This window comes from Ursus maritimus, unplaced genomic scaffold, assembly GCF_017311325.1.
Source record: "Ursus maritimus isolate PB19 unplaced genomic scaffold, ASM1731132v1 scaffold_3, whole genome shotgun sequence".
In the NCBI taxonomy this organism is placed as follows: domain Eukaryota; kingdom Metazoa; phylum Chordata; class Mammalia; order Carnivora; family Ursidae; genus Ursus; species Ursus maritimus.
In genome coordinates this window covers 49,773,675-49,785,708 of record NW_024425563.1, presented here as the reverse complement: position 1 = coordinate 49,785,708, position 12,034 = coordinate 49,773,675, and the positions used below count along the sequence as shown (strand labels likewise).

Sequence of the window (12,034 nt, the reverse complement as noted above, 5' to 3'; positions counted from 1 at the left end):
TGGCCTCCGGAACTCTAAAAATAAATTTCTGTTTTTCAAAGCCACAGAATTTGTAGTAAGTTGTTACAACAGCCTTTAGGGAACCACTCTACCCTTCGATTCCTGACATCAGCCACCTTTCTTCAGTTAGAACACTAAGGACCTGGGAGTAAGAAACAAAGAAGCTTTAAGGTTTAAAGGAGGTGGGGACATTTCAAATACAATTTTATCCCAGCTCTCGGCTTTATCCCAAGAGATTGAGCCTGTCCACATCTCCAGAAAACCCCGGTGGAAACACTGTCTCAGGAGGTCTCTGATCTTACCACTTGCTCCAGGGCCACAAGTAATTCTTCATCAGACAGGACCGCCTGGAGGACGTTGCTCAGTGCCGTCTGCTGCTCTTCCGGCAGCTCCACAAAGGGATGGAAATTCCTCTCCAAGAGCGGGGTGGCTGTGAAAGCAGCAGAGCGCGCCCGGTGTCATGACTGCTGTGCGTGTCTCCAAACAAGGGACAGCAGACTTTTTACAGTCACTGTCCTCAGTTCTCTCCTAGACACTTCCAGGAGCAGAGCCACTCGTGGAACACGACTTAGACCTCAAGCTAGCTACCGGCCTGCATGTTCTCAATAACCAAATGACCTTAAGAAAAAAGAGGGACGAAAAGAGAGAGGGCCGCCCAGATTTGTTTCAGACTTCACTCTTTTGTTCTAATGACTCACTAAACATTAAGTCTATTTTCTGGAAAAGTCTGATCAATTATTTAAACTCCTATTTAGCATGATTTCTATAGAAATAAATTGTCAAGGCTGAATTACTAACCATCAGTACTTTTACAGGGCTTCACAGCCATGCAAATCCAAAGGCCATCATTTTCCATGTCCTTTCTTCTAACACCATGCAGATTTTTATCCTTTAATATTTAATGCTTGCTTCTCAAAGTCTGGCACTCTGTTTTCATGGCAAACACAGCCACTCCACTTTTCCCATTCATTGTTCTCCACCGGTCCTGGACAGCAGGCACACAGGCCCACCCAGCTAGGCTATGCCCATCTTCCACAGGATGCCTGAGGCTCTCTCCTTAAAATCTTTTTTTTTTTTTAAATACACTGAAACAGTTCTAGTAAGTTAAGCCCAGTGGGGATTTAAAAGCGAGATCTGATAAAGCACAGCTTTCATGTGCAGGGAGGCATACTATTACATACTGCACTACACCCCCGCTGACGGGGAATTCCAGCACCCAGCTGTCAGCCCTGTGGACAGAACAGGTCACATCGGTCCCAGACAGACTCAAAAACTTCCCTATGAACACAGCTAGGTCTTTGCCACCCCAGCCGGGAGAGAAGAGCTTTCCTTGTTGGTCTGGGGTCTGAGGGCACAAAAGCCAGGCTGCCCCCGATCCTACCCCTGCTTCACAGGCCCAGCCATCCCACTCCACCTCAGACTGACTGGAATGACCAACTGACAGCATGGACTGGTGGGAAAGGAAAATACAAGGAAGCTGCACCCCACGAACTGTCTTCTCACTTCCCTGTAGCACAGTTCAAGGCTGTGGGGCGCTCTGCTGTGGTTCTAACCCATGGCAGTGCTTAAACGGCAACTGGAAGTCACACCCAATTATCAGTCTCGAGGAAGCAGAGGAGGGGCTCACAGCCCTGCATAAGATGGGGACACCCCATCTTAAGATTGGGCCTTCCTTGCCATTTCTTGTAACACTGGCACTTTGGCTGAAGAAACAAAAGCATCTTCTGGTTTGGGACTCACCGAAGCCCCACAGGTAAGAATTTTCTTATCCTCCCAGCCAGACCGTATTCTGAGCTGCTCCTATCTCTTTTTACCAAGCTCGTTCCTGAGTGTTTCACCTTTTCCTTGCCCATTTTCTCTTCTGCCACATACTACGCTCCCCTCCCCTTGCCCATGCCACGAGAAGGAAAGGCAACTTTTTAAAACACAAAATGCTACGGGGAATAAAAAGAGTTGCGGCAGGCAAGTCGCAGGTACTCCCCTCCTCCCCAGGTGCCATGGCACTGCAGGGCTTCAAGCCATGTGGATACAAAGCCCCCAAGAGAGCATTTTGCAATGCTGACAAAGCCTTGCCTGTGCTGGCAGTGAAGGCTGGAATATAACGAAACAGGTGCAGATTTGGGGTTCTCTTTGTTGCTGATCAGCTGTTTTTAATAGCAAGGTTTCTATGGTTAAAATGAAAGAACATGCCCGGACTTTCAGTCCTCAGTCTTCTACCCCTTCCTCAAAACATGGCACCTAAGACCTGAGGTTCCCTCAGATCCCACTGAGGTGCAACCTGCTGAATTGCAGGGTCCAAGTTGGAGGCACCGTCCTCTCTGTTCTCCATTAAGTCTCAGGAGTCCTCGCTCATGAAGGCCCCATCACATCGGCTCACTGCACCCCACCCTGCTGGCAATACCTTGTTTTAAAACACGCAACGGCCAATCCAGGGCAGACGGTCCCTGCCCAGCATCTGGCATGTCCCCAAATGGAAACTCTTGTAAGGGCAGAGGGTCCATGAAGACAGAGCCACTTTTCTTGAGCTCGAAGCCACCAGGCTTCCCTTGTAGGAGGCAGAATTCTGTAATGTGAGAGAAAAGGACAAGCCAGGCACAGGGTTAGCCGGGCCTTGTTAGCACACCTCAGACCCAGCTTTACCCAATGGGGTAGGGCAGTGGGGGACACATGCACCCTGACCCCATAGACCCACTTCCTACACGTTAGGCTATTTGATAAAATTCAGCCTCTTCCTACAATTACAGGAGAAATGGTTGTTCTAAACATAAAGCTCTCCAGCGTATCCTTTCTAAAGAGGCAGGAAGCAATCTTTCAAATATCAGAAGTATTTCCTTAGCCTGATTTGAACAAACTGTTAACCAAAATCCAACTAAGTAAATTTTAAAGTGACACCATTTGGGGCCTGTGGTTTTCTTTTTAATAAAACCGAATCTTATATAACTCACCATGTATGAAACAAAATATTTAAATTTGATTAATAAATTTGACTTGACTGAACTGATAATATTAAAGTATTATTGATAATATATTTAAGTATACAAATGGTTGTATTTTAAAGTCTTAACTTTCCTTCGGTAGTAAATCCAATAGTACACAACAAAAACTGAACTTCTGACTTCTGCAAGTGTGTGAATCAATCTTACAAATATGCTGAGTGAAGAAAAAAAAGATGAATACATTCTCCATGAATCTATATGAAGGCAAAACTAGTCTTTTTAAAACAGCCTTATCTTTAGATATACTGAAATATTTACAGACAGAACAATATAATGCCTAGGATTTGTTTCGAAATAATTGAGTGGGGTAGAGAGAGGTGGTAAAGTTATAGATGAAACATGAATCACCCCCATTATTAAAGCTGGATCGTAGGTACATGGGAGTTCATTACATTATCTCTACTTTTGAACATGTATGAAATTTTCCATAATAAGTTTTTTTAAATATAAAAAGAAAGGTTTCCTTAAATATTTTCATATTTAAGAATACAACTAAGGTAACAGTTATTATGTAATAATTATGTCCTTAATAAGCCAAAACAGTAAGTGAACTTGTGAATTAGGGTTCTTTTAATGCTTCTAATTAATAATTTGTGTAGTTAAGCACAGGCTATGGAATAAAAGTGTGGAAGGCAGGAGGATTAGCATGCATTTTTATTTGCTTGTGGGCACACATGACATAAAAAGATCAAATCGCTGTCTAAAGTCGAATGCAACAGTCCTTCATTTACTCACTCATGACCCACACTCACCAGACATCCAGAGCAGCCCTGGCACACTCTGCCCTTTGCACCAGGCACGGAGGCAGATAAATGTGAACCAGCCCTCAGGTAATAACTTTGCTCCCCCGGGACAGCCACCATGACTATTAACATAGTCTCCAGTCCTGCCAAGAGCTGGGCAGGGCTGCCAACTGGTATTTTAGGAATCTCTGGCACCAGCGCCACTCTTGCCAGTACACACACGTGAGCCCCTCAAGACACTGCCGATTCTGTCATTCTTTTCAGCGTCAGGCACTGTGCTAGGAGCCAGTGACACAAGGGACTACAGTCCAGGCCTCAAGAAGTGTGTTATGAGTGGGGACAGAGGTAACATAGGCCATGTGGGAGGAGGTGGGGAGGTCCCTGAAGCTAGAGAGAGAACTAAAAAAGGTTTCTTAGATGAAGCAGTTTCTAAGGAACCCCCTAAAGTTTCAGTAGGAATAAGTTAGGCAAAGAGGCAGAGAGCACGCAGGCAGGCATGGAACTCCGGGATAAGAGCCAGAGGAGTGTTCCCAGACAGTGGGTTAACTGGCCAGATGGCGACAGCAGCAGCAGCTAGAGGTTAGAAGGAAGGCCGGACAAATACTGAGCCTGGGTCATATCGCACCTGAAGTGCAGACTTTCTCTTGGGACAGAGGGAGCCTGGGAAGGGTGTTTAAGCAGGTGTGTGAAATGACTAAATTTTTATTTTTAAATAATCACATTAGCTATACTGCTAGGATGGAACAGATGCGTAAAGATTCAGAGAAGCAGAAGAGCCAAATAAGAGTGTGCGGTGGGACCCAGCAGGGAGATGCTGTCAGGGCATCAGACCAGCCGAGAAGTGCACAGACCCAGACAGGGTGGGGAGCACAGGCTCCTGTCCACGGAGCATCCAATCAGAAGTACACGCTGAAAGGACACTGGCATAATGCCTGATTACACAAAGCACAAGGCAAAAGTACAAGACCATAAAACAATGTTTCTGATTGGCTATAAGAGGGAGCTTTTGGTGAAGGAAGGGGTCATGGCTGAGAGAATCTCTGGGTGAGGACAGGACGCACAGGAGCCTCCCCCAAGGGACACAGAGGGAGGCAGCCTCTGCTTAAAGTTTCAGAGGACAAACAGGATCCTTGTCAAATGTATTTCCTCCTAGAAAGTGGGAGGAGACATCAGGCAGCCCCTTAAAGGCCCTTCCGGCCCCTGCAGGTCTATGTTTCTGAAGCCAGACCAGAATATTCTGTGGCAAGAGCAACAGAAAACACAGATGGGAAAAGGGGAAAAAAACAGAACTGGCTTTAAAAAATCAGGCAGTGAGTCACATACAATGTCAGCCCGGCCACCAGGCTGCACAGGCATGACAGTCAGCAGTGGGAAAGAGCAACGGAGCAGGCCTTCCTTGGCCAGGACGTGGCAAGTGAGCCAACAGAACCTCCAGAATTCCCCCTGGCACCTCTTCTCCACAGCACTAAGAGGAGTTTACTTTCAAAGACCGCAGAAGCCAGCCAAGACAGAAGGCATGAAATTGAAATGCAAACAGGAGAGCCGTGCCAGACAAGGCTGTCTTTCCAACCTTGTCTGAGAAAAGCAGAGCAGGACGCTGCCACCCCCTCAGAGAAACAGGAAGGCATTCCCCGCAGGTACAGCCTTGAGTGGCAGCCCCAGCCTGCTCCCCAGCCACCAAAGGTCCTCAGAGCATTCATGGGCAGCCTCGGTACAGGCCAAGCTTTCAAGAGGTTTATAGAAGTGCCAACCCATCTGGACAGGATAACCAGGCCTGAACATCGTAGTCTGGAGTCCTGTACGTGCATGTGGTAACATGCTGATAGCAAAAACAGGAGGGACAACTGAATCATCTTAATAATGCAGTTTGTTCAGTAGACAGAAGTCTTCCAAAGAGACAGAATAAAATAATAAAAATGCCGACGACACAAATTTGGAACCATGGCCTAAAGCCTGTTGGTCATGATTCGGGGTATTCCTGGCATTTCGTGTGTCCCTGACCAACCTCTCCAGACGAGCTTCTTCAAACTGACACCCTCACTCTTGTCACCTCCCTGAAAGGCAGGCTGCTCCACGTGTGAAGAGGAAGTCTCTGCCACTGCATCCCATGCCTCGCGCGGGTCATCTTTGGCTCCTCGTGTGCCCAGGAGCTGGTGACTGTCCCGTAGGGACGGTGCCCGTTCTGAGCGCCTGCAGCTGTAGCTCCGTGGCGTGTGCCTGCGTGTGGGCCTAGTGCACACAGAAGGCTGACCGCTGGCCCACTTCCTCCTCCCTAACCTTACAGAGAACAAATGGGGGAAAAGCAGGAGACCGCAGCAGATAGGGGCATGGTCAAGTATGGCATCCCTTTCAGAGCTTTCTCATTATGGAAAAGGTGAAATGGCACAAGAATAGAGTAGTATAATGAATGAACATACCCCCTGACCAGCTTCGACGGTGGTTCTTTCCTTCTCCGTACCCCATGCACACACCTTACACTCCACCCACATTATTTTTGAAGCAAACCACAGACGTGTTACCATCTCATCTGTGAAGATGTCAGTATCAATCTCTCAGAATGAAGACTCTTTTTCTTAAACATAACTATGACATTACCATACCTTAAAAAGTCAATCATTATGTTACATTTATTCATTCATGGCCCCCAGAAGTGGTCAGTTTTCTTGGGCTCGACACAACTTTTTCCCAGGACGAGCCTGAGGGAGGGGCCACCAGCATCTTAGATCAGCAGACCCGAGCTAAGCTAAAGCCCTTATTTTCTTCAAATGATGCAATGACCAGGATCTCCCGGCTTTGAACACTGGTGATCAGCAGAACAAGGTCAAGTGCCACGTTTTTGGTCTCATACTGGGGGGGAAGGAAGGTGAGATGCTGCTGATGAAAGTATAATTAAGAGCGGAGACACAGTACTTGATAAACAAGCACCGGACCAGGCACTTCGAGTGCTCGTCCCGTTTAATCCTGAGCGCAGCTCTGGGAGGGAATGGCTCTCCCCTTCCAGGGATGGGGAGTTAAGGCTCAGCGACATCCACAACTCGCTGAGGCCTCACAGGGATGCCGCGGCACCAGGGCTGATACCGTCCGTCTGATGGCAGAGCCCACGCTGCTGACCCTGCGCCGTGCTGGTGAAAGCTCGCCCACTCCGATGTCCTCCCAACACAGCCCGCCTGCCTCACCTGTCCCGAGACACCCCCCCACTTCCCAGCTCTTTCCTCTAATACCCACAGCAGAGGCAGCACTCACCGAACTGGCCGTCCTGTCTCACGTACAACTCGATGACGCCATAGGCGATGGCGGTGGGAGCCGGGATCTCCAGCACCATGTTGGTGTCTTTGACAATGTTCCCATCTTCCTTTGCGGACACCTGTGAGTGAGAGCACAAGCTGCCCCCTGTGTGCTCGGACTCCCTCAGGCTTCTCTCTGCCTCCCCACTGTGGCCGGCCTAGGGCCTGGGGCACGAGAGGCATTCAGCAAAGGCTCAAGGAACTGACTGGAAAAGAGAAGCCGGCCGGCAGAGGTAAGGATTTCACCCTGGTGGGCCTCATGAGGTCGTGCATATACTGGGAAGTAAATGAGCAAACTTCTGTGGGGACACAAAAGCGGGATTCCAGAGTGGGGGAAACGGGCTAGGCTTATGGTACTGAATAAAGACGATAAATAGGATAACTTCTCATTTCGCTCGCAGAGGATTAGGGTAACGACTTGAACATCCCGCACAATGATGAAAATCCAAACAAGGTCAAAGCCTGACTGCAAGAACCTGGCTAAGAGTGAGCAGCCCCCAAAAGGGCATCATTCCGGACTTCTATCGACAGCACACCACGCTGTTCCACAAACCCGGGGGGGGCAGGAGGGAGGAGAGGTAAGGCTGAGAGGAGGGTTGCCAGGAAATGCCAAGCAGTCAGGCACCAAAGCTCTCCCCTTCCAACACTGTTACAAATGTGACCCTTTCCCATGACGGCCTAGGGAGACGATCGTTGCCTAAACACTGCAGATCTCCTTTCAGCAACTTGATCCTGGTCGGTGTGGAGACAGCCAGCCTCCTGATTCCCAGGCCAGTGCCAGGCCTGTGGTGGGGGTCCACCATGGGCAGAAACACTGGCAGGGCCGGCCAAAGCTGTCTCCTGTCGGGCCCCTCCCTCATCACTGCCCCAGGGAGAGCCCAGCTCCAGAGCAGACCTCTGTCTCCACTCCTTCCAGATACAACTTCCTGGGTCCTCTAGCAAAAGCCAAAGGTACCGCAGGAAGCACATCTCTAAGAACAGAACATCAGGCACCATGGGAAGCTGTGGAGGAAACAGTTTGGGGTTGGGAGCCTCTTGTTCCACAGAAGTTCTGTACTGGCTCAGGGATCAGCCTGGTAAGACTGTCTCTATTTTAATCCAGAAGCTTCTGTTTATGTGTATATAGACACATACACTGCTCTTTACCTTCCCTTAGTCCACAAAGGATTTGAGGCAGTTCATCCCAAAGTAATCATTTTGAGACCCCTGGCTCTGAGGGCCTCTGGCCGTTACCTGTGCATTGACTCGGTCAGTACTCTTTTGACCCATTTTCTTTTGGGAAGGCACCTGACCCAAGCCAGCAGGGCCATTCTGAGGGTCCCGTAGCCCTGGCCTTGGGTCTGCTTCAGGAATGGGTACAGCCAGGGATGGTCCAGTGAGAGCCAACCCTGAGCACACTTTCCCCTGGGGTGGCAGCAGGCGGGACGAAAGCCACCCCACAAGGACAGCGCCTACCTGAGAGGGAACCTACCCCCAGGGAAGGCAGCACACGCAGTTTTCTGAATTTTGGATTTCGAACTGGCAGTGACTGAAGCCAGACTACCCAGAATGTTTCAGTTACACGAGCCAATAAATTATTTCTCGATGAAGCCAGTTTTGGGTTGGATTTCTATTAGCTCACTACAGAAGAGTCCTGACACATGAAGAAACCACCCAACGAGGCCACGGCCCCAGCTGGGAGGACTGGGACCAGGGAGGCCGCATCGGCACACCGCACACCCCGCACACCTGCACGGTCTTGGTCTGGATCCCCACCATGCCGCCGCACTTCTCCTCCAGCTGAATGTGCTCCGATATCACACACGGCTGCGTCGTCACTATCTTCTGGGTCAGGACACACAGGACCTCGTTATTCCTCTCCAGCACCTGCTGCAGCACTGGGTTTCTCAGATTGATTGCTCTGAAAAAGAAAACTGGCTGTGAGTGGCCTTGTGCCTCAGGGGACATTGAGGCAGCATGGGTTGTCTCCCCTCCCACGGTGAGCAGCTGTCAGCATCACTGATTTCCTGGCAATGGGGGGGGGGGTTCATCCAGAAAGACATAAACCACGCTTCCCAAGACCACCCAGCACTTCCAGGCATGCAGAGAAAGGCTGCTAGGAGGTAAGGGAGCCCCCATCACACAGCAACCCACACAGCGGGGGCACTGCAGTCCCTGCACCTTGCACCCCCGGGGGTCGGCTTTGTCACCTCATCACGGGAATGTGGGATCACTGCAGGGGAACACTGACCAGTGGCTTCTCAAAGCAGAGAGAGGCACAGGCTTAACATACAAGTAGCAGGGAAGAACCCGGAGGAGAATTAGAAAAGGAATTTTTAAACTCTCTGTTTGGGAAGGGTGCATAATCTCTTAGAAGGAGTTTAATGTCATTTTACAGATGAGGACACTGAAGCCAGACAGACATGGCCTGCCCAGGGTCCCCCAGCAGAGACTTGGGGCTCCTGGGTGGCTACTCTGGAGAATTTCGAGACCAAGCTAAATTTCCATCTACAGCGGATGATTTCATGCTTTGAAGTAAAGAAATAACCCCTGTGGACCTCTCTACACTATCCGTCTATGGAGCGGACAGGGAAAGAACCTAATTAGAGTTGGTGTTGGCGCAGAACAATTACAGTGTTCCTCTTGAGCTTTTTTTTTTTTTTTTTTAAGATTTTATTTATTTGAGAGAGAGAGAGAGAGTCGGGGAGGAGCAGAGGGCGAGGGACAAGGAGACTCCACACTGGGTGCACAACTCAGTGCGGGACTTGATCTCATGACCCTGAGATCATGACTTGAGCCGAAATCAAAAGTCGGGTGCTCAACTGACTGAGCCACCCAGACACCCCCACTCTTGAGCTTTTTAAATAGACCAAGGCTAGTTACCTTAAAAAACTCAGCAGCACCCCTAACCCGGGACAAACACAGATTTGCCAGGGGTCAGAAAGTATCCCCAGAACAGGAGTGAGTAGTTGTAAGGTCCTATCTCTGGGTGAAAAGCTGCCCCAGGTGGAAACTCCATCGACAGACAAAATGTGATATGTACACACAATGGGACAATATTCAACCATAAAAAGGACTGATGTTCCGATGCATGCCACCTCATGAGCCAACGCTGAAGACTGCATGCGAAGTCAAATAAGCCAGACAAGAAGGACAAATATCGGATGATCCTACGTATATGAAATATCTAGACTTGGCAAATTCGTAATGACAAAGTAGATTCAAGGAGGGGCTGTGGGAAGAGGAGGAATGAGGAGTCCTTGCTTGATGGCTACACAGTTTCTGTTTGGGGGTGACAAAAAAGTTCTAGAAACAGATGGTGGTGATGGTTGCCAGAAAGTGTGAATGTACTTAGTGCCACTGAACTATACACTCAAAAGTGGTTAAAATGACAGGTGATAGGTCATATATTTTTTACCACAATTTAAAAAAATAGACACATGAAAAACTGTTCAACCTCAGTAGTGTTCAAAGAAATGCAAAGTATAACATGTTTCACACATATTAAATAAGTACTACGGGGCACCTGGCTGGCTCAGTCAGAGGAGCGTGAGACTCTTGACCACAGGGTCATGAGTTTGAGCCCCACCTTGGGTATAGAGTTACTAAATCAATCAATCAATCATGGGTTTAAAAAAATAATAAATTGATGACAACAATTTTAAAAAAAGCTTTCGGGGGGTCCATTTCCAGGAAGGCATAGGAAGCAGGGGCTTGGAGCTTGCCCCCTGGGGCTCACATCCCAGGTCTGCCCCTCCAGCTGGGTGAACCACTCCACCCGTGCACCTTGCTTTTCTTGTGGATAAACGGACGGTAACGACGCTCTCCTCGTGGGGCTGTTGTACGGTCTAGATGAAACGACATGCAGCGAGCAGAGTTAAACGCCACACAAACCCCAGCGGGCTCCAGCCACCTTCTGCTGTTCTTTGCTGCGGTCCCGCAAATACACCCCACTGTGTGCACTTGCTGGGAATTAGGAGTCATTTAATTGGGTTGGAGGTACTCTTTAACTCACTTGCTTAGAAACCTTCAAAGACGACATCACATCCTATGATCTGGCTCCTGCCCCTGGCCAACCCCGCCTTCCAGCTTTCTCTCTGTGCCTTAAACCTGACAGGCACAGGCCCGCCCCGCGGCCTTGATGGCCCCGACTCCCACATCCTGACACTAGTCACCTCCTCCGGCTGGCAGGCATTCCCTGCTCACCCTGTGCAGAGGGACAACTCGGCCACACTGTCACATCCTAAGAGCAGGTATCTGGACAGCATATTTACACCCAATACGCTTCTAGCGCATTTGCTTACTTGTACCGTGTCCATCTCCTCCCTCTAGACTAGAAACGCCATGGGAGCAGGGGCTGTGCCCGTCCTGATTACTGTTTATCTCAGGACAGTGCCTAGTACACAGCAAGGGCACAATGTGTAATTTTGGAATGAATGGATAAAACTTGTGGGGTTTTCCCCCTTTGTCTCTTTGCCTTAAGGAATGTGCAAGTGTGTGTGTCTGCACCTGTGAGAGAACACGTAGAAGACGGAGGAAATGGAGAATTAGCAGTGTAGCTGAAAGAATGATAGGCAGACGTAGAGATGTGCGTCTTCCTAAGAGATTGTGTTGGGTCCTAGAGGCACGGGCTCTGAAGAGAAGCCCGTGTAGCCACCCGGCAGAACGCACGCTTGAACCAGGCCCTGCTGATGCTCTCCTTCTACTGAAGGCAACTTCAGCTTCTAGTAGATTCTTGAAAATCGACTGCTTCGATTACAGTTCAGGAACTGCCTGCAGCCCTCGTGAACGCACACGTGAGAGGAGCAACTCCTGGCTTACAGACCCCAAACTCACAGCAGAGGGACGACTGAAGGCCGCACTGGGGTGTCTGAAGGGAGGTGGCCCACTGGAAATCATCGCACTTCCACAATGCACCAAATACTTGATGCTGTCTTAGCAAACGCTGAATTATTTGAAAAGAAAAAAATTGCCCTAAGCCACCCGAGACTCCACTGAAACACTGACCTCCTCCAGAGCCCCCCCCCCCCCC

The 12,034-nt window shown here is 49.3% G+C and overlaps 1 protein-coding gene across 2 annotated transcripts in view; it reads right to left on the bottom strand.

Moving 5' to 3' along the window:
- Positions 1-12,034, bottom strand: part of GSDME (gasdermin E) — a 76,360-nt gene that overhangs the window by 27,762 nt on the left and 36,564 nt on the right. For both annotated transcript variants that reach the window (XM_040644186.1, XM_040644185.1), the window contains exons 4-7: positions 8,752-8,923; positions 6,983-7,103; positions 2,402-2,563; positions 303-430 (exon numbers count right to left, since the gene is read on the bottom strand). In XM_040644186.1, the coding sequence (XP_040500120.1) occupies positions 303-430; positions 2,402-2,563; positions 6,983-7,103; positions 8,752-8,923 (583 nt within the window). The remainder of the gene's footprint in view (positions 1-302; positions 431-2,401; positions 2,564-6,982; positions 7,104-8,751; positions 8,924-12,034) is intronic.